General features: G+C 43.6%; 2 protein-coding genes across 3 annotated transcripts; both read left to right on the top strand.

Annotated features, from left to right (window-relative positions):
• Positions 1-2,942: 2,942 nt before the first annotated feature.
• Positions 2,943-6,164, top strand: LOC149612683 (uncharacterized). The gene is made up of 6 exons (XM_089858183.1): positions 2,943-3,320; positions 3,812-3,997; positions 4,080-4,223; positions 4,301-4,435; positions 4,873-5,034; positions 5,558-6,164. Exons 2-6 carry the CDS (start codon positions 3,823-3,825, stop codon positions 5,569-5,571), a joined length of 630 nt encoding a protein of 209 aa, XP_089714309.1. The 5' UTR covers positions 2,943-3,320; positions 3,812-3,822; the 3' UTR covers positions 5,572-6,164.
• A 254-nt stretch (positions 6,165-6,418) lies between these two features.
• Positions 6,419-12,738, top strand: LOC149612682 (E3 ubiquitin-protein ligase Mdm2-like). 2 transcript variants are annotated; one of them, XM_089858180.1, is made up of 8 exons: positions 6,419-6,690; positions 6,855-6,978; positions 7,279-7,353; positions 7,435-7,624; positions 7,726-7,785; positions 7,853-8,286; positions 11,977-12,153; positions 12,228-12,738. In XM_089858180.1, exons 2-8 carry the CDS (start codon positions 6,943-6,945, stop codon positions 12,555-12,557), a joined length of 1,302 nt encoding a protein of 433 aa, XP_089714306.1. In that variant the 5' UTR covers positions 6,419-6,690; positions 6,855-6,942; the 3' UTR covers positions 12,558-12,738. The 2 variants fall into 2 exon arrangements, with proteins under 2 accessions (XP_089714306.1, XP_089714308.1); XM_089858182.1 differs by lacking the exon at positions 6,855-6,978.
• The last annotated feature ends 8,889 nt before the right edge of the window (positions 12,739-21,627 follow it).

Raw genomic sequence — 21,627 nt, 5'->3', positions numbered from 1 at the left:
ACAGCAAAAACTACAGCTCCCGCTGGATTTTAATATTATTCGGATTTAATAAGCGTATATTTCTCCGAGATGGCATTAAGCGGTATTTAGCGTAGGTAGAAGACCGGTAAGCTGCAAATTTCACCATCGTTGAACTGTACGAGACTAGCGCGATTTTTGCATTCCCGTGGCAACAGAAACCTTACCAGACTGTTTTTGATCTCGTAGATAAGCCAAGCCGGCCGCGTTTCCCACTAAAAATAGACCATCCAAGATGTTTTCAACGCGAAAATAATATCCGAGAGGTCAAATCTAGGGTCACGTCATTCTTTTTCCCGTTTATAGACGACATCCGAGTGGCAGCTCTGCCTTAAAATTAAGCGGGCCCATTTTTTTTAACTCGTAATTAATTAGGTAATTAAAAAAAAGTCAAGTTATCGTTCCCATTAAATTAATTTCTACAGGGAGCCCACCGGTCCTATAATTCCTATAAATTCCTATATTTCTGAACCTGTCCTATATTATCCTATAATTTCATGAAAGGTCCTATAATATCCTATATTTTTGACTTAGTCGCGAAGTTTTCGTATAGTTTAGCATCAAATTTATCAAAATTTAGCGTTTTTTTTTTATCGAGATCACATTTGAATAGACACCGAAATTGCGGAGCTCGCTTAGGATTTTTTATATATTATGTTATATTTTAATTAAGTTCTTCTGAGTTTTCAAAGTAAAATCCAATTTGTTATTCTTTATTTTTTGGGATTTTTCTACATAGTTTAAGCCCAAAATTGTGTTATATTAGAGCATTTTTAGTCCTATATTTTCCTATAAAAACACATTTTTTCTCCTATAAAATCCTATAATTCTGGAAAAATATTCCTATTTTTCCTATAAGGAATTTAAATTTAAGAGTGGGCTCCCTGTTTCTAGACGAACGCGCTTTTTTAAAGGCGACGTGAAAGTGGTGGAACACCGACTGCCGTTCCCGCTTTCTTTCATTAAGGAAAGCGAATAGTGTCACTGTCACTTTAAATACGTCTTAACGAGTAATTAATTGCTCTTTAAGGAAAAAATTCCAGAGTTTCGGCAACGAAAGAGACTGGACACTTGCCATAAATATTTCCCATAAAGTATGCCAGAAATGGATTTAATTTCAAAGTAGGCGACCCCTCCGCGCTCGTGCTTTTCATATTTTGACCATATATTATTTTCCCAACGTTACTCGTCACTAACAGAAGGGAAACGAACGAAGCTTCTTAGCCTTTAATAGTACTGTCAACTTAAGATTGACTATTATATAAAAAAAAATATAAATACATCGCGCGCGCGTGAACACCATATATTCTTTTCCGACGTTACTTGTCCCTAAGAAAAGGGGAATAGGCGCTACCTCTTAGCATTTTATAGTACTGTCCATAAAAGATTGAGTGACGGTAACGTTGTTTTTAGCCATATCGTAGTATACGATAGGCTCTTAGTTTGACCCGAGCCGTCGTCGTCGTCGTCGTAGTAGTAGTAGTAGTGGCCGGGGTTGTCGCTTCGTTATCGTCAGATTTTAGCTTAAAAGGAACTTTATATTACCACAACCCACCCATAGGGGTTACTGGGCTCGGTTAGAGATTTAATTTTAATTAAAATTTTTTCAGGTCAGATCCGGGAATCGAACCCGGGTCGCTGGCGCAATAGGCAGACATTCTTCCAACTGAACCATAGAGACTTGATAGAAACTCAGAGTTTTTTTTTATTTATTCTTATCTCTAAAATGTAGGGGTGATGTGGGGTGGGGGGGGGACCTCTTAATCTGTGGGGTCGGAAACTTTTGAATTTTTATCTGTGGGGTCGGATACTTATGAATTTGTATGTTTTGGGTTTTTATATTTATTTTCTTTTTATGTATGTGCTAATTAAATAGATAACGATTTTCCCCGTTTCGTTCTCGTTCGGTAGCTATCGTCATTTATGTTATGTTTGACTGGAACGTTTTGGCGGTTAATTCAAATGTGGGTTTAGATAGAGCTAACATAGTGTTAAATGAGCGTAATGCGTTCTATCATTTTAGCATTGCTAAAGGTAATTCGAGGGGATAATCACTAAAATGCGTAATCACTATAACTAAACTTTCTCTTTCAAAAGTTTCTGGGCATAAGTCCTTGTTAGAAATTTATAAGATGCGATAAGTGTGCATCGGCATAAGTCTATGTTGTAAATTCATCGAGGGGATTATCACTAAAAACTATCTGTTCTTCGATTCGCCGGAATATTAGAATTACAGCATAAGTAAATTTATACGGTTATAATTTAATCACTGTTTAGAGTAGGGAATCGAGGGGCTATTCACTCTGATTTTATGCACGGTAAATCATTTAAGCATTGAAAAAGATAGCGCTATTCACTCATTAGGGTAAGGTATAGAGGGGTTATCCACTCATTAGGGTAAGGTATAGAGGGGCTATCCACTCATTAGGGTAGGGTATAGAGGGGCTATTCACTCGTACGATATGGCTACTATTACGAGCCCTTGGGCCGTCTTGTTAGTCCTATATTGGAGCGCGAGAGAAATGATCGGTTTCCATGGGAACGGAGCTAGGAATGGAGATATGGTAGGGAAACCCTTGGTAGTTTTTAATCTGGATTTTCATCAATAGCAGCGTCCTGGGAGTAATATCCAATGGGGAGAAAGACGCGCGGGTGGGATTGTGGGAAGGAGGGGAGGGGTTAGAAGGGAGTAATAAGATCCGGGCCCGAATACCACAAGCACAACGGCTGCTGTTGTAAGAATAAAGATGAAGGATCAAGATGGAATAGAAACGTCATCCACGCTTTCTAAAGGGATATTGACATAAAAACACTAGCATATTTTTCAAAGGGAACATGAACTGTAAATTAAGGAATATTTTATTGTCCCTTTGAAGGGGGGAGGGGGGTTTTCTGTCTTCGACGCTAGGGGAAGGGGGGTAAGCCTGGATGTCTAGCCAGCCAGTAAGGTTTTCATCTCGAGCTTGGTTCCTAAACCTAACCTAAGGTCGTGTCGGTCTAGTCTAGTCGGAAAGGCGTACTTCGTCAACGGGAAACTCTCTCATTCTGTTTAGGCTAGAAGATATTTATTTGGGAGTGAATTTGTGGCCCTGGAATATCATCCGTCAAGGCAGACATCCGTTGGGAACATCTGGGAAGCGTTAGTTCGGTGACGACGAAAGTCGAGTCGAGCCAAGGAAAAAATAGTTGCGTTTTGGACGGAAGACCGTGAGGCTGCAGCCCCAACACCATTTTTAGAGAGTCTTAGTCCTAGTCTTTGGATTGTAAGAGTCCTTTTGTCAGCAGAAATTATCCGCAGAAAGGTTATTTGCAATTTTTATTAATCTTTATACATTTTTCTCAATGAAAATTGGGTCGCTGTAGCCTTTGAGGCGCTTGGAAGTGACCTACTTCCAATATATCCAAGCAATTTATAGTGTTTGAGGGGTTTAGAAGCGCCATATTCGTAGACTGTCTCAAAAGGTATCAGGGCTAAAATAAGGTTGTGCTTTTATAGTATCTTAGGGGCTTGGAAGACACGTGAAAGATGCAAGGTCGGGTCGGGTTACATCTTTGTTATGAGTGTAGTTTGACGGCGATATAGGAGTTGAGAAGCTTATAAATGAGCGAGGTCTGTGAAGCGCCTTAAAGAGTATAATATAAGGGTTCGAAAGCGGGTCAGATTTTTGTCAAAATAACCTTTAAATAGGAGTCTTAAAGTTAATTGTTTACTATTGGATTTTGAAGAATCGACTTCATTTTGTTTGGGGGGGGGGGGAGTTCGTGCTAAAACTGACCACTCTGTTTTGGTCAGTTGTTGGTCAGATGGCTCGCAACTCATTATCGTTTTGGGTCAGCACCTTTTTGGTGTTTTCCATCTTGATGGCCATCGGGACATTGGGAAATCAAGAGGAACGGTCCTCTCCCTATTCTTCGTATCGCGAATCCGAGCACGAAGTCGTCTTTAGAGAAACCAGAGAAGCCAAAGGCAAAAGCAGAGGTATAATTCAATGTCTCGGGTTGACCTTTTGAACCCGCCATGGTGTCTGAGGGGGAAGCTCTTAAAATTCGTTTACATTCAGTTCAATCTTCGGAGTGTCGTTACAAGAAGGGTCCTTGGGCTGATTGCGACGGCGTCTCCAACACCCAGACAAGGTCATTGACCCTGAAGAGAGGCGACGCTACTTGCCCCCAAAATAAGATCATTACCAAGAAATGCAAAAAGGGTCAGTTGTGGTTATCCCATCCCAAAATTGAATTTAGGCTAGGGCCTTGGTCAAATTTTGTCTCCATTCTGGTTCAGCTTGTCGTTATGAAAAGGGTCAATGGAGCGAGTGTCAAACGGGATCCAGGACTAGAGTGGACAAATTAAAGTCCAAATCTGATTCGGCCTGTGAAGCCACCAAAACCATCACCAAGCAGTGCAAAAACACCAATGGTAAATTTTGTTATTTCAGGGATAGGTTTAATTTTATAAGTAGGAATGGAGAACGGAACGGTTAGTATTTACTTCAGTCTTCCGACTCATAAACCACCCAGTATAGAGCCCCTCCCCCTCCAACACGTAACGAGCAGTTTAAATTATCTTATTGGCTCACTTAAACTACGTTTTGATGACGTTGCTGACGGGGACGGCGAAAAATAGTGACATAATTAGTTTTTACCTCTGTCGCTATGACCCCCCGCCTCTTCTTTCATACCCCCCCCCGTCCCGTGGAAGGGGGTCCGGGACTTTGACGCGCGCCCAGATATTACTCTGTTCTCCATTCCTACTTCTAAAATTAAATCTATCCCTGGTTATTTATTTATTCATTTGATGAATGACAATTAAGGACCGGATTTAATTAATTAATTATTCGGGGTCATTTTTGATAGCGGGAGCGAATTGTAGATACGAACGCAACGTTTCGTGGAGCGACTGCGACCCAGGCACGGGAAAGAAGTCAAAGGTCATGAGATTAACGGAAGGGTCAGCCGCGGAATGCGCCCCCTCTAAGACACTCGAAAAGAATTGCAGGAAAGGAAAAGGAGGAAAAAGTAAGTCCATGGATATTAAATTTGTACGTGACACTATCGTCCCAAGTTAAGATATTTTTGCAACGAGCCCTTCTAAGATAATAAATAAGAAAACAGAATCCGTTAAAGTCACTAACTTTTCGTTTTTGCTTTTTGACCAAAGTGCATTTGCCATTTATTTTTATTGCTTTCCAATGTTTCGTCAAGTATTTAATAGCTAATACAGTTAAAGGCGGGAAGAAAGTAAATTCAAAGTATCTCCGCCGCCTCTATCTTTATTGGCTCGATTTCAATGAACAATTTTTCTGGTTTTTCATTCCGTTCCACTTTTTAATCTTTTTATTTTACGGTAGTACGTTTGTCCTTCCCCTCCTCTTTTTACAAGCCGATTCCTCGCTCGTGATTGGTTGAAATGTGACTCGTTTAAAGGGATGGTGTATCGTTTCCCCGAAGTCCCCTTCCTTTAAAGGGATACTTTCCTGAATCGATTCATTTAAGAGTCCCTTTTCAACTTCTTCCTAAGAAAAACACGTGATTTTTGCAGGTGATGACGATTAAAGTGGACGTGACGTCAGCACAGTAAACAAAATTACCTGAAAACAAACAAACAAACAAATCTTCCAAGTGATAAACTCTTTTTCAATATCAGCGTTTATTTTAAATTACGTTAAATTTAATATTAATCATTAATTAATGGGGAAGGATACTCGCTCGTTTTTCCCAATTTTTGAAGATATAGTGACGTACCCCTCGTTTACCAATTTACTTCGCGGTCCAATTACGACATCGTAAAATTATTTAGGGATCAATTTATTGTCAGACGAAATTTAAAAGGAGTCTGATTGGTTGTTTACTTCCCGGTTATTCGTTTCCCTCGTGACGTCATCTCGTACGTAACGTCACATTGGAATATATCTACTACGCGTAATGATTGAACAATATCCGTGTTTTTTATTTCTTTCATCAATTTGATTGGTTTATTTCGGGGTGCTTTCGCGTGACGTCATTTTTGTATTTGTTTAATTAGAATTCGGTGTTTGTCATTTTAATTAATTATAATAATTATCTAATTAATTATTGAGAAAGAAAGTGCCAAGTTTTACTTTTATTTTTAATGTCTAAAAATAAATACATTTTTTCCCCTTTTTAAATTGTTTTCAGATGTTTCTATTCCCTTTTATAAATTTCTTTGCCAATTCCAGGAATTCCGCGAGCCTTCTATAGCATAAACTTGCCCGAACCAGTCACCAACTCCGTTCATTTTATAACAATTAATACGTAGAAGAGTGAGGAGCCATTGAAACCTAACGCGGACCATGATCAAGTTACCGCGGCTCTATTCTGTATTAAATAAGGTAGACTGAACAATGCGTATTCAAATTAGCTGGCTTGACGCCTCGTGATTGGAGAACGCCCCGTTGGCAAGAATTTCAAGCGGTGGGGTCGTGGGCAAGGGGATTTTAGTTTCAAAGTCTCGGAGACATTTTTTCGGGCCATTTCGGACTCTTTTATGTCACTACATACGTTGGACATCAGTTGAACTCTTCATTAGTTAAATTTCTCTGTCAATTAACGTAATTTATCTCGAGAAATAGTCATATCTAAGTCATTTATCGTTAAGCCTTGGCCTAAATTTCTGAAACATTTTGGAAAGAAGCAAGTTTGGTTATGTTAAAGGTAATACATCTTTTCTTTGATTCGTTTTAATTACTAATGACGTTTGGAGGTATGTTTTTAATTGGTTTAATTAGATTTAAGCTAGTTTATAATTAAGTTTGGGAGTGGAATTTGACTCTACTCTAGTTAGGAGGCGTTAGCTATTAATTTGGAATTATTTTCAGATTGGTTACTTTTTTTGGCGTCTTCTTTTTTGTGTTGTGGTCGTTAATTACAACATCTAATTAATCAAATCAATTCAATTAATTAACGATGGCCAGTCCTAATCCAGAACCAACTGGCAACCTTGTAAGTGCAAAAGAAACCACCAGAGTTTCTTGGTAAAATCATAAAAATGGGCAACTATAACTTTACACGGGTTATAGACTAATGGCACCCCATGTTAATTCCCCATAGAGCTTAATACAGCCGAAGGCAGAGGGCTGCCATTACTGTTATAGTTTCCAAGGTTACATTGTAAAATTTGTTTTTAATTACTTTAATTACGATTAAATTAATTGTAAACAAAGTTTCTTTCGGGTTTTTTTAACTAAACACTTGGATATTTATTATAAGAATGTTTCTTTTTGTTCCGATCTTTGTTTTCAGTTTTGGTTAAAACCGGATTTTTTTGAATGTTTGAAAACAGTTGGGGTGACGGAGAATCGGCTGACAGTTAAAGAGGTTCATATTTAGTTTTAGTTTAAATTTAAATTTAATTTTAAAGAATGTTGTAGTTAATTAGTTATAATTAAATAATTGTAGATAATTGAGGCTATGAATAAGTATATTCTGGCCAATAAATTATTCAATGTTAATGATCCAATGCCACCAAAGACATTTTATCTCGGGAATAATCCGTTGGCCAAAGTTTTGGGGGTCAAACAATTCACGGTTCCCGAGTTAAGAAGACTTTTACCTTATCAGATTATTGCCTTAACCAATAAAAACAATGGTGAATTTGCTTTTTTCTTAAATAATTAAGTTAATTAATGATTAATGTTCAATTAATTAATTAAGTTCATTAATCTTTAATTATTAATATAATGATTTCAGTACAAAACACGCAAGCCAACAATACTGAGGACAGAAATGCATTAAAAAGAAAACTTAATGGTCAATAATTAATTTTAGCATTAAATTTAATTGAGATTAAATTTAAATTAACGCGAATGAATTGTAGAGGAGGGAGAGGGGACGGCGGAGAACAAAAAGGCGCGCGAAGAAACAGTCCAATTGTACAAATATGGGACGTTTTTGTATCCTTACCGAGGAAAGTATGAAAGTGGGGAAGAAACTGATTACAGTGTCCAGAGTTTCGAAACCGAATGCGTCCGAGATTCGGGGGATGACGTGCTGCTTTATGACGGGACGCTGACCATTGAGGAGTATCATAGAGCGCGAAATAATATCCCTTCGTCTAGTGATGACGACGAAGCTGGAATTGAATTTGAAGTGCAATCAGTGTCAAGTTTAAGTGCAGGGTGCAGTGACACCAGTAGTGACGAAGAGGACATTGTTTGCGCCGCTCTAATCATCGCCAAGGACGATAGTGATAAAGCATTCTGGGCTGATGAATCCGACGAAGATACGCCCGACTCCGAGTTGACCTTGGCTGTAAGTGCATGGTTTCCAACTGGAAGAACAATTCCCAGAGTCGCTGCCGCCTTCCCAGAGTCGCTGTCGCGCCCCCAGAGTCTCTGTCGCGCCCCCAGAGTCTCTGTCGCGCCCCCAGAGTCTCTGTCGCGCCCCCAGAGTCTCTGCCGAGCCCCCAGAGTCTCTGCCGAGCCCCCAGAGTCTCTGCCGCGCCCCCAGAGTCTCTGCCGCGCCCCCAGAGTCTCTGCCGCGCCCCCAGAGTCTCTGCCGCGCCCCCAGAGTCTCTGTCGCGCCCCCAGAGTCTCTGTCGCGCCCCCAGAGTCTCTGTCGCGCCCCCAGAGTCTCTGCCGAGCCCCCAGAGTCTCTGCCGAGCCCCCAGAGTCTCTGCCGCGCCCCCAGAGTCTCTGCCGCGCCCCCAGAGTCTCTGCCGCGCCCCCAGAGTCTCTGCCGCGCCCCCAGAGTCTCTGTCGCGCCCCCAGAGTCTCTGTCGCGCCCCCAGAGTCTCTGCCGAGCCCCCAGAGTCTCTGCCGAGCCCCCAGAGTCTCTGCCGCGCCCCCAGAGTCTCTGCCGCGCCCCCAGAGTCTCTGCCGCGCCCCCAGAGTCTCTGCCGCGCCCCCAGAGTCTCTGCCGCGCCCCCAGAGTCTCTGTCGCGCCCCCAGAGTCTCTGTCGCGCCCCCAGAGTCTCTGTCGCGCCCCCAGAGTCTCTGCCGAGCCCCCAGAGTCTCTGCCGAGCCCCCAGAGTCTCTGCCGAGCCCCCAGAGTCTCTGCCGAGCCCCCAGAGTCTCTGCCGCGCCCCCAGAGTCTCTGCCGCGCCCCCAGAGTCTCTGTCGCGCCCCCAGAGTCTCTGTCGCGCCCCCAGAGTCTCTGTCGCGCCCCCAGAGTCTCTGTCGCGCCCCCAGAGTCTCTGTCGCGCCCCCAGAGTCTCTGCCGAGCCCCCAGAGTCTCTGCCGAGCCCCCAGAGTCTCTGCCGAGCCCCCAGAGTCTCTGCCGAGCCCCCAGAGTCTCTGCCGAGCCCCCAGAGTCTCTGCCGAGCCCCCAGAGTCTCTGCCGAGCCCCCAGAGTCTCTGCCGAGCCCCCAGAGTCTCTGCCGAGCCCCCAGAGTCTCTGCCGCGCCCCCAGAGTCTCTGCCGCGCCCCCAGAGTCTCTGCCGCGCCCCCAGAGTCTCTGCCGCGCCCCCAGAGTCTCTGTCGCGCCCCCAGAGTCTCTGTCGCGCCCCCAGAGTCTCTGTCGCGCCCCCAGAGTCTCTGTCGCGCCCCCAGAGTCTCTGCCGAGCCCCCAGAGTCTCTGCCGAGCCCCCAGAGTCTCTGCCGAGCCCCCAGAGTCTCTGCCGAGCCCCCAGAGTCTCTGCCGCGCCCCCAGAGTCTCTGCCGCGCCCCCAGAGTCTCTGTCGAGCCCCCAGAGTCTCTGTCGCGCCCCCAGAGTCTCTGTCGAGCCCCCAGAGTCTCTGTCGCGCCCCCAGAGTCTCTGTCGCGCCCCCAGAGTCTCTGTCGCGCCCCCAGAGTCTCTGTCGCGCCCCCAGAGTCTCTGTCGCGCCCCCAGAGTCGCTGTCGCGCCCCCAGAGTCGCTGTCGCGCCCCCAGAGTCTCTGTCGCGCCCCCAGAGTCTCTGTCGCGCCCCCAGAGTCTCTGTCGCGCCCCCAGAGTCTCTGTCGCGCCCCCAGAGTCTCTGTCGCGCCCCCAGAGTCTCTGCCGAGCCCCCAGAGTCTCTGCCGAGCCCCCAGAGTCTCTGCCGAGCCCCCAGAGTCTCTGCCGCGCCCCCAGAGTCTCTGCCGCGCCCCCAGAGTCTCTGCCGCGCCCCCAGAGTCTCTGCCGCGCCCCCAGAGTCTCTGCCGCGCCCCCAGAGTCTCTGCCGCGCCCCCAGAGTCTCTGCCGCGCCCCCAGAGTCTCTGTCGCGCCCCCAGAGTCTCTGTCGCGCCCCCAGAGTCTCTGCCGCGCCCCCAGAGTCTCTGCCGCGTCCCCAGAGTCTCTGCCGCGTCCCCAGAGTCTCTGCCGCGCCCCCAGAGTCTCTGCCGCGCCCCCAGAGTCTCTGCCGCGTCCCCAGAGTCTCTGCCGCGTCCCCAGAGTCTCTGTCGCGCCCCCAGAGTCTCTGTCGCGCCCTTAGAGTCTCTGTCGCGCCCCCAGAGTCTCTGTCGCGCCCCCAGAGTCTCTGTCGCGCCCCCAGAGTCTCTGCCGCGCCCCCAGAGTCTCTGCCGCGCCCCCAGAGTCTCTGCCGCGCCCCCAGAGTCTCTGCCGAGCCCCCAGAGTCTCTGCCGAGCCCCCAGAGTCTCTGCCGCGCCCCCAGAGTCTCTGTCGCGCCCCCAGAGTGAGTCTGTCGCGCCCCCAGAGTGAGTCTGCCGCGCCCCCAGAGTGAGTCTGCCGCGCCCCCAGAGTGAGTCTGCCGCGCCCCCAGAGTGAGTCTGCCGCGCCCCCAGAGTGAGTCTGCCGCGCCCCCAGAGTGAGTCTGCCGCGCCCCCAGAGTGAGTCTGCCGCGCCCCCAGAGTGAGTCTGCCGCGCCCCCAGAGTGAGTCTGCCGCGCCCCCAGAGTGAGTCTGTCGCGCCCCCAGAGTGAGTCTGTCGCGCCCCCAGAGTGAGTCTGTCGCGCCCCCAGAGTGAGTCTGTCGCGCCCCCAGAGTGAGTCTGTCGCGCCCCCAGAGTGAGTCTGTCGCGCCCCCAGAGTGAGTCTGTCGCGCCCCCAGAGTGAGTCTGTCGCGCCCCCAGAGTGAGTCTGTCGCGCCCCCAGAGTGAGTCTGTCGCGCCCCCAGAGTGAGTCTGTCGCGCCCCCAGAGTGAGTCTCTGTCGCGCCCCCAGAGTGAGTCTCTGTCGCGCCCCCAGAGTGAGTCTCTGTCGCGCCCCCAGAGTGAGTCTCTGTCGCGCCCCCAGAGTGAGTCTCTGTCGCGCCCCCAGAGTGAGTCTCTGTCGCGCCCCCAGAGTGAGTCTCTGTCGCGCCCCCAGAGTGAGTCTCTGTCGCGCCCCCAGAGTGAGTCTCTGTCGCGCCCCCAGAGTGAGTCTCTGTCGCGCCCCCAGAGTGAGTCTCTGTCGCGCCCCCAGAGTGAGTCTCTGTCGCGCCCCCAGAGTGAGTCTCTGTCGCGCCCCCAGAGTGAGTCTCTGTCGCGCCCCCAGAGTGAGTCTCTGTCGCGCCCCCAGAGTGAGTCTCTGTCGCGCCCCCAGAGTGAGTCTCTGTCGCGCCCCCAGAGTGAGTCTCTGTCGCGCCCCCAGAGTGAGTCTCTGTCGCGCCCCCAGAGTGAGTCTCTGTCGCGCCCCCAGAGTGAGTCTCTGTCGCGCCCCCAGAGTGAGTCTCTGTCGCGCCCCCAGAGTGAGTCTCTGTCGCGCCCCCAGAGTGAGTCTCTGTCGCGCCCCCAGAGTGAGTCTCTGTCGCGCCCCCAGAGTGAGTCTCTGTCGCGCCCCCAGAGTGAGTCTCTGTCGCGCCCCCAGAGTGAGTCTCTGTCGCGCCCCCAGAGTGAGTCTCTGTCGCGCCCCCAGAGTGAGTCTCTGTCGCGCCCCCAGAGTGAGTCTCTGTCGCGCCCCCAGAGTGAGTCTCTGTCGCGCCCCCAGAGTGAGTCTCTGTCGCGCCCCCAGAGTGAGTCTCTGTCGCGCCCCCAGAGTGAGTCTCTGTCGCGCCCCCAGAGTGAGTCTCTGTCGCGCCCCCAGAGTCCCTATCAAGTCGCGTAGTCCCATAGTCCCTACACTCGCTTTAAAATGTTGACTAACAGTTCTATTTCTTTTTGTCTTTTTAGGATAAATGGTCGTGCAATCATTGTGGCAGTTTCAATGAACCAGTGTACAGATACTGCCAAAGATGTTGGGACATGAGAATCCATTGGTTACCCGAGAAAAACAAACATCACCCGCCTAATAATCTCAAAAAGAAACCGCGAAAACCAGTTGGAAAAGTTCTCCCCTTTATTAAGCAGGTAAGAAATGAGTTGTGAGCCAAGCCAAGGCTTAAGAGAACTTCGTTATAACGTTGTTCTTCTCGATTGTTAAGTCGTCACAAAGTTGTGATGCTGACTCGTCTTTTGAGACTCAAAGTTCGCAACCCTCAACGTCACAAGAATCCCTTAAATTGGCCAGTTCCTCGCAAGATTCTTGCTGCGAGAAGTTGCCCTCCCGCGATTTAAACGAATCCTCTAATGGCGAGCAAAAATGCCCAATTTGCCACTTGAACCCTAAAACGGGAATATTTTTACATGGCAAAACTTCTCATCAATATTGCTGTTACAAGTGCGCCAAGATAATACAAAAGTCGAGGCAAACTTGCCCCGTTTGTCGTCGACCTATTAGCCGCGTGGCCAGAAACTTTGTAGTTTTGTCCTAAGCCTTATTCCAAAATATCCTGACCCCCTACTGTATATAGTTTAAGCCTAAACTCTTCTTATGTGTATATTTTTCATTATTTGTATATTTAGGCTTATTTTGTTTCTCTGTATTTTTTCTGTATTATTTCTTTGTTAATTTCAAGGTGAGCAGAAAAAACTTCAATAAAATTTATTACAAAATTGTGGAATTTATTTCAATCAACGTGTCGTTAGGCTTAACACATTGCCGCCATTTTATGTCAATGTGTCGTTAGGCCTAGTTCATTCCCGCCATTTTTGACTATTGCCAAAGCCAACTTGATCACGCGCTCAAGAAAGGTAAATCGGCTCAAAAATGTTCTGTTTCTTTAAAACGTTTTTCTATATTTCCATGGGAAAATTTGTCAATAAAATTTAGTACAGGATTCTGGGATTTATTTTGAGGTGTTAGGGAACTTAGGGTTTTGTTATTTAAGAATAATTTTAGCCAGAGCCCACTCACCAGTCTGGGAAATAACACACTTCCTCTGGTCCAAAACCAGTTTATTAATTGCTAGGAATAGTTTTTTAATTCAAAAAGTGGGGGTTACTGGTCCTGGGGACCAGTTTATTAATTGCAAATCTATAGGAGAACAAAGGCTGGGACCAGTCCTGAGACCAGTTTATTATTTAGGACTCTAGGGTGTCACTGGTCCCCAGGACTAGTTTAAAAATTATGCTTATTTCCAGGGATATTTGATATGTCGACACTCTATAGGGATCGGCCTCTCTTGACAAAAGGTGGGGTAAAAAAACGAGCCGTCTCAAAAATCGGACGCCTGGTGTCAGGGAGCAGCGTAACTATATTCATGACGTCAAGTCACGAGACATTCAAAGGTGGGAAGAAAATGATTTACTGATTGGTTGAAATAAAAATGGCGCAAATTACGAAAGATTGGCCGCGCAATTTCAAGAGTTATCTCAAAATTGCCTTTTCCATACCTTTTCACTCTATTAAACTGAAAACTATTTGTAAATTAAAATATTTTTTTTTTTAAATGCCTGGAACTTTTTGTTCCGTTCCTAACTGTGGAGCAAAGTAAAATATCCAAGATTATCCCTTTTTAAGTTTCCCAAACAGAAAATTCAACACTAAAAAGAAAACATTCACCTATTTATACTAAGTTTAATATCAATTAACTACTACTCACTGAAATAACTTGAAATTTCATACAAATAAATAAGCTTCTCGTTGTTTTCGTCCATGTTTTAATTCCGAACATAACTCTCTTCATCGTTGTTTTTAAACTTTTATAGGCCTCGCAGAGGGGCAGTACTACTAGCAGACGAATCATCACATAGTTACGATGCTCCCGCAATTCAGATGGCGCTGTCGTCGGCCTCAAAAACTTGCCCCTTTTTTTAACATTACGGGTATAGGAAGAGGCCGATCCCTATAGAGTGTCGATATATCAAACATCCCTGTTATTTCCCAGCCTGCAATTTGACAGCTAGCAGACGACAGTTTCGGCGGCAATTTCGCCGGTTTTCAATATTGTATACTCGGCCCAACAACAATTGAACTTTTCTTTTATATTATTAATTATAAGTTCGATTTTAATTAATTACTATAGTTAATTATGAATTTACTTCGAAACGTCCATGAAGGATTGAAATCCCCCGTTGAAAATGTTAACCCTAATTTAGTTTAACTAGTCTATCTCTATTATCATTATAAATGTGATGCTTTCAATAATGGTGTGTCATTTAAACGTATTTAATTATATTTAATTAAGATTGTAGTTAATTTAATTTAATTTAAATTAAATTAAGGGTTGGGGATGCGGGTATCGAACGCTACAGACATTATGTTCTTGGGTTAGACTGACTCAATTGAGTTGTCATAAGGTCATTTCGGTAGGATTGCACTTTACGTGACCCACCCAACTAACAATGGTTTCTAGTTAAAGGGCTCCTTCGGACCCTTAGACACATGGCCCCGCGGATTTCCGAACCCCCCTACCTAGCCAGAGAGAGGGAGTGTACTGAGGAAGATCGTCTATGAAGAGGGGATGGAAATCCGCGGGGCCATGTGTCTAAGGGTCCGAAGGAGCCCTTTAATTGGACCATGAGGAGTCCGTAAAAAATAGTTAAAAAATTATTTGGCCGCCGCAAGTTGGTCAAAAAAATTTTTGAAAATTTTAAAATCCATGCACTTACCGCCATTGAAACCGCTATCCGCTTAACGCATTCTGCACTCAATCTTGCAAAATAAGCCGAGGAGGTCTGTGAAAAATTGCCGGACTCGCGCCGGAGTTTTATAGCTATGGATTTTTTTAAGCTTACGGAAACATTTATTTCTGATAAAAGGAGGGAAATATAAATGCGAGAAAAACTGAAATGTTTTGGGAAAATCGTTGAATTTTTTGGGAATTCAATAATTGATAACGGTAAATTTTGAAAAAAGCCGTCAAATTATTCGGATTTTTTTTAATTCACTCAACATTATTTTTGGGAAAATGTGTCAAATCCTTGGTAAATATGATTTTTTGTAAAAAAAAAATTGAAATAAAAGGCGTAGAGAAAAGTTGTCAAAATATAGGGAAATTAGCAAATGTCAACGTCAATATTTCAGAAAAGGAGTCTAGTTTTTTTGCAACTATATTTTGGGAAAGGCGACAAATTATTGAGAAAGAACCAAATGTCAACATCAATATTTTGGAAAAGGCGTCAATTTATTTCAACAATATTTCGGAAAAGGCGGCAAATTATTGGGCAGTTAGCAAATGTCAACATCAATATATATGAGGCGTCAATTTATTTCAACTATATTTTGTAAAAGGCGTCAATTTATTTCAACTATATTTTGTAAAAGGCGTCAATTTATTTCAACTATATTTTGTAAAAGGCGTCAATTTATTTCAACTATATTTTGTAAAAGGCGTCAATTTATTTCAACTATATTTTGTAAAAGGCGTCAATTTATTTCAACTATATTTTGGAAGAGGCGTCAATTTATTTCAACTATATTTTGGAAAAGGCGTCAATTTATTTCAACTATATTTTGGAAAAGGCGTCAATTTATTTCAACTATATTTTGGAAAAGGCGTCAATTTATTTCAACTATATTTTGGAAAAGGCGTCAATTTATTTCAAATATATTTTGGAAAAGGCGTCTAGTTATATCAGCAATATTTTGGAAAAGGCGACAAACTATTGGTCAATTATCAAACGTCAACATCAATATTTTGGAAGTCATTGCAACTATATTTTGGAAAGAGTGCCTATTTTTCGGCAATTTGATAAATGTAAACACCTTTTCCAAAATATCGTCCTTTACATTTACCAAATTCGGGAATAATTTGATGCCTTTTCCAAAGTATCGTCCTTCACATTTAACAAATTCCCGAATAATTTGGCACATTTTCCAAAATATCGTCCCTTACATTTATCAAATTCCCAAATAATTTGACACCTTTTCCAAAATATCGTCATTCACATTTATCAAATTCCCAAATAATTTGACACCTTTTCCAAAATATCGTCATTCACATTTATCAAATTCCCAAATAATTTGATACCTTTTCCAAAATATCGTCATTCACATTTATCAAATTCCCAAATAATTTGACACCTTTTCCAAAATATCATCCTTCACATTTATCAAACACCCAAATAACTTGACACCTTTTCCAAAATATCATCCTTCACATTTATCAAACACCCAAATAATTTGACACCTTTTCCAAAATAACGTCCTCCAGATTTATCAAATTCAGATTAATTTGACACCTTTTCCATGATATCGTCCTTCACATTTATCAAATTCCCGAATAATTTGACACCTTTTCCAAAATATTGTCCTTCAGATTTATCAAATTCAAGAATAATTTGACGGCATTTACCAAAATTCACCGTTATCATTTATCGAATTCCCCAAAAATTCAACGACTTTCCCAAAACATAGCAGTTTTTCTCGCATTATATTTCCGTCCTTTTATCAGAAATGAACAGTTTCCGTAAGCTTAAAAAATTCCATAGCTATATCTCCGGTGCGAGTACGTAAATGTTTCCGGCGCGAGTACGTCAATTTTTCACAGTCCCCCCGGCTTATTTTGCAAGATTGAGTGCAGAATGCGTTAAGCGGATAGCGGCTTCAATGAGGGTGAGTGGATTTTGAAATTTTCAAAAATTTTTTTAACCAACTTGCCGCGGCCAAATAATTTTTTAACTATTTTTTTCGGACTCCCCACAGTCTAATTAACTAGAAACCATTGTTAGTTGGGTGGGTCACGTAAAGTGCAATCCTACCGAATTCGACTGGCCCAAAGGCCAAATACGAAGTGTCTATTTTGGCCCGGTTTCCGGGCGTAATTAGGTATAAACTATTTCGGCCCGGTTTCCGGGCCAAAATAGCTGGCATTAAAAAGATTGCTATTTTGGCCCGGATACCGGGCCAAAATAGCGGGCGATTGAGAGTCAGCTATTTTGGCCCGGTTTTCGGGCGTCAAATTTTCCAGGCCATAATAGCCGTGGTTCGAGCTACGACTATTTAGGCCCGAAAAACGGGCCTACCCTTTTCCAGGCCTAAATAGACTCGGCCGCGCGGGGCCAACTATTTTGGCCCGGTTTTCAGGCCCAATAGTAGTTTGGCCCGCTTTCCGGGCCTAAATAGCTGGCCATTGAAAAAATTGCTATTTTGGCCCGGTTTCCGGGCCGAAATAGCTGACTCTCAATCGTCAGCTATTTAGGCCCGGAAACCGGGCGTCATACTTTCCAGGCCATAATAGTCGAGCTACGACTATTTAGGCCCGAAAAACGGGCCTACCTTTTTCCAGGCCTAAATAGACTCGGCCGCGCGGGGCCAACTATTTTGGCCTGGTTTCCAGGCTTAAACAGTCTCTGTGATAGAAGCCCTATTTTAGCTCGGTTTCTGGGCCAAAATAGCTTCCAAATGCCTGGGCCCGCTATTTTGGCCCGGTTTTCAGGCCCTTTAGCCACCACATTTTCGGCCCCGGTTTCCGGGCTTAAATAGTTCCCCTTCAAAAAGAGAGTTAATTTTACCCGAAAACCGGGCTAAAATAACTATTAAATGCCTAAAAGCTATTTTGGCCCGTTTTCCGGGCCTAATTAGCTCTTATTCAAAAAGAGGGCTAATTTGGCCTGGAAACCAGTGTTAAATAGCTATTAAATGCCTGAAAACTATTTTTGCCCAGTTTCCGGGCTTAGCAGTCCTAATTCAAAAGGTAGTTTATTCTGGCCCGGAAACCAGCCTAAAATATCCATTAAGTACCATCCTTCTATAATAAAAATATTTGGTCAAGAGTGTCGGGATTTGAGATTTTGGTAAGGCTCTTATCATAGCCCATTTAATCACGCGCCACAATCGCGCTCCAGTTCGTAAAATCGGCCTTCGATTATCGGCGGGGAATTCAAAGGAGCAGAAACTCGAAATGTTCTTTTGAAGGAGCTAAAATAATTTTGGCCAACATATCTCTTTCTATTGATGCAATTATGCAAATGATCTGAAGATTTTATGAGATATGCATCTTTAGAGGCTCACATTATGGCCGACATTTCTCTGAGAGAGTGCGCCATTCCCCACTGTATTCAATTTCTGCTATTCAATTTCTGCTGCTTATTTTATGCGTAAAATTTCTACGTTCGTCTGGTATTATAGAATGGCGCGATCATTTGATCTTCAAGTATACATAAACCTGACAACCAATGACTTATTTCAATTTCGTCCCACTATTCTCAGTTTAATAATATACAGTGTGGAAAAGATCAGACCAACACCTCCCTTTGTGCACGGCCCCCAATATTGCCTTCGGATGACGTCAACATACGACAAATTAGACCACTTATACAGGGTGTAAATAAATGAAGTTCATTGTAAGAATTTGAGATGGTAATAATAAAGAATGCGCTTGAAGCAAATAGTGTTCACGCTTAGAGGATATGCAGCTCCCTATCTCGAGCGACAGAATACTCGATATATATCACGTTGCAGCGTTGCTCTATAATGCTAAGCTTCGCCAGGTTTCCAGCGCTGGTTCTCAGGTGGCGCTACTGTAATTTTTCAAGTTCCGTTGTCAGTACGAACAAAGCTGCTTTATAGTTATTATGATCCGAGATAGGGGACCTAGCTTCGCGCGTGCTAACAACCAACGCTTTAACGTGGACCACGTTACTTGGTAGATATCGAATAAGCTGTCGTCCGAGATAGGGAGTTGCGTATCCTCTACGCTCGAACACTATTTGCCTCACGAGCATTCTTTATCCATGGTTTAATAATGAAAACATCGGCTTCTGAAAATGTCTACAATATTTTTAAAGCATTTTTTCGAGACTATAATAATAGAGCCACACTACTTCAGTTCATGTAGAGTAGACAATTGACTAGTCAGATGAAGTAATAGTGGCCAGTTGATTTGTGGATAGATTCAAGTTTTGAAATTTCCGGGAACTGTGAATACGGTCCTGAAATAGCGAACACATTTGCTTCAATTCGGAAACTGCAAACGCGGTCCCCTGGGGTGTAAGTCAATAACAACAGACAGACACACACACACACACACAGACACGTCGAAATTAGAACCTCTCCGTGACATACGTCACTCGGAGAGGTAATAAAAATAGTTCCAGCGGGCGGGAAAAATAATCACACTAATGCTTTTATAAAACACGAGTACGCTCACAACAACAAGTCAAGATAAAAAAGTAGGGACGAAATTACTTATCACGTTAATTGAGTTTTCATGTTGTGGGACAGTCATCTCAACTGTTCTTTGAGGAGTGGTATTTTGCTCTTCGTTTATTCTTTCTTTTAATTGATAGTTTTGTTTTTGGGGACAATCTCGAGCCATATGGTCCGTAGAATTGCATACAAAGCATTTAGGCCTAGCTGATTTAAGATACGATTCAAGGGGTAAGGTTACTTCTTGCGGTCTACTTCTTTTATTTGGGCAGTTATAAACAAAATGTCCGTATTCCTTGCAATAGTTGCAAAATTTGTTGATGAAGGGGTTTCGGGGTTCGTTTGTTCCTTGATTTCTAGGGTGTAAAATTCCCATCACTGGTTGAAGTTGCTTTACTACCTCTAAAAGTTCATCAACTGTGGTACAAGTTTTCAGGTTCAATAGGGCTTCATATTCGGGCATTAATCCAAAAATTATATGGTCTAATCGAAGCTTGCTCAGAGGGGATAGAGGGTAATTCATCATATATGTTAATCATATCCTGCACATAATCTCCAGGACTCTCATTAGGTCTCTGCCTTCTTGTTTGAATTTTTCTCTTGATTATTTTGGAATAACCGTTTCCCAAATATTTTTCTTTAAACTTATTTTCAAAGTCATTGCAGGTATGAAAATGATTAATATTTTTCCAATACCATTTCTTAGCTTGTCCTTCGAATGCTAGGGGTATATGGGTCAATAATTCTTGAAGTGTTACGCTTGTTACCATCCCATACTCGTACGCGCTATATAGGAATTCTATAGGATTTGATTCTCCATTAAATCTTGCCGTAAATTGAGGAATTGGTAAAGCTCTATTTCTCTGGGTTGAATGTTGTAATTTTTCTCCTCTAGGAATTAAGGTAATATCGGGAATATTTGATATCTCTTGTTCTTTCTCGTATACAGGAAATATAGGACTTTTCAACTTGTCTTGGAAAAAGGTATTCTGATTTAGTATAGGTTCCTCTATAGGTTCGTTTCTTGGAAAAAGTTCCTCTCTCTCTGGTCTCAAGGGAACGTTAGTAGGGGGGTAGAAAAATTATTTTACTCGTGTCGCATAGGGGTCTTCCGAACGTTTTTCTTCGTAAATATTGGAAGTTGAGGCAATGGCTCGGTTACCGGAGGAGTCTCTTCATGATGGACAATGTGTCCTTGTAATTCCTTCTCCGGCTAGATCTCTTCAGGCTGATGTACTTCTTGTTCTCGAGTTCTCTTTTTCGGAACCTGGTCCGAATGATCCTATCATTTCTTCTACTTCCTCGAGGGATTCGGAGGAAGACCGAGGTCTGTCTTTCTTCCGGTACATTTTGGGGTGGTGCCGTTCCTTCGGGAGTTTGCGCTCTTGGTCTCGTCTTAGTGGAGAGATGATTTCTTTTGCTAGAGTGTCTTCATCTTCCTGGATATGTCTGGTTCTTCTCCAGGAGTCTCGCGATCTTAGTTTTCTTCCAATGGAGCTTCGGGGGTCTGATAAAGTTTCAGTTGAGACGACACGTTGATGGGTCCTGTTTTCTGACCGGAGATCATGTCTTCGAGGATATAAACCAATGGACGACTTCTTTTCTCTATGGTCTTGAATGGGCCGGTCCATTTCGGGCGCTGGACAAGGGATGAGTCAGCTTCCAAACAATCATTCCGACGTCTAATTCAAGATTTTTCCCTCTTGAGATCGTAGTAATATTTCTCGAAATCACTTGACCTTCCCAAAAACAAACAAGGTCAAATCCTTGTTCAAGGAGATCCTTCAGGCAATGTTTTTGCCTTGGGGCATTGTTCTTGCGTCTTAGATGGACCCCTACCAATGACAGCCCAAGTTGCCGAGAGACAAGGTCGATATTTGGCAGATAACATACTTAACAAGAGTATTCCAAACAAAGATTTAACAAGTAAAGTTGAACCCTTCAAATTCCAATCTATGGGAATGTTGGCTTATATTGGTGGTTTTAAAGCTCTAACTGATTTACCTGACTTTAAACTACAAGGTGAGATTTCAGTTAAAGGAACAGTTCAGGCAACATAACAGATAATAGCTTAAAAGAACGGCCTTTTTCTAAATATGAAAGGAAATATATTGAAATCAAAATAAATGATCTCTTATTACAATATGATAATTAGCATTTAATTCGGTTTAAAAACGAGCAAGGACTTTTGCGCCTCCCGCAATTCTCACAGGCTGACGCCAGTAAAGCAATGGCCGCGCAGTTGTCCCCGTTTTTAAGGCTAAATAAATGATAATTAATTTATAATAAGAGATCATTTATTGTTTTTGATATTTTTCCTTTTATATTTCGAAAAAGGCCATTCTTTTAAGCTCTAATCAGTTATGTTACCTGAACTTTTAAGTTTAAAATATTTAGTTTTAAGCCTAATT

Source organism: Phalangium opilio, unplaced genomic scaffold (assembly GCF_054372755.1).
Source record: "Phalangium opilio isolate 3A_F unplaced genomic scaffold, DU_Popi_V2 ptg000232l_1, whole genome shotgun sequence".
Taxonomy (NCBI): Eukaryota; Metazoa; Arthropoda; class Arachnida; order Opiliones; family Phalangiidae; genus Phalangium; species Phalangium opilio.
Note: the sequence above shows the minus strand (reverse complement) of the source record. Positions and strands in the feature narration are given on the sequence as shown.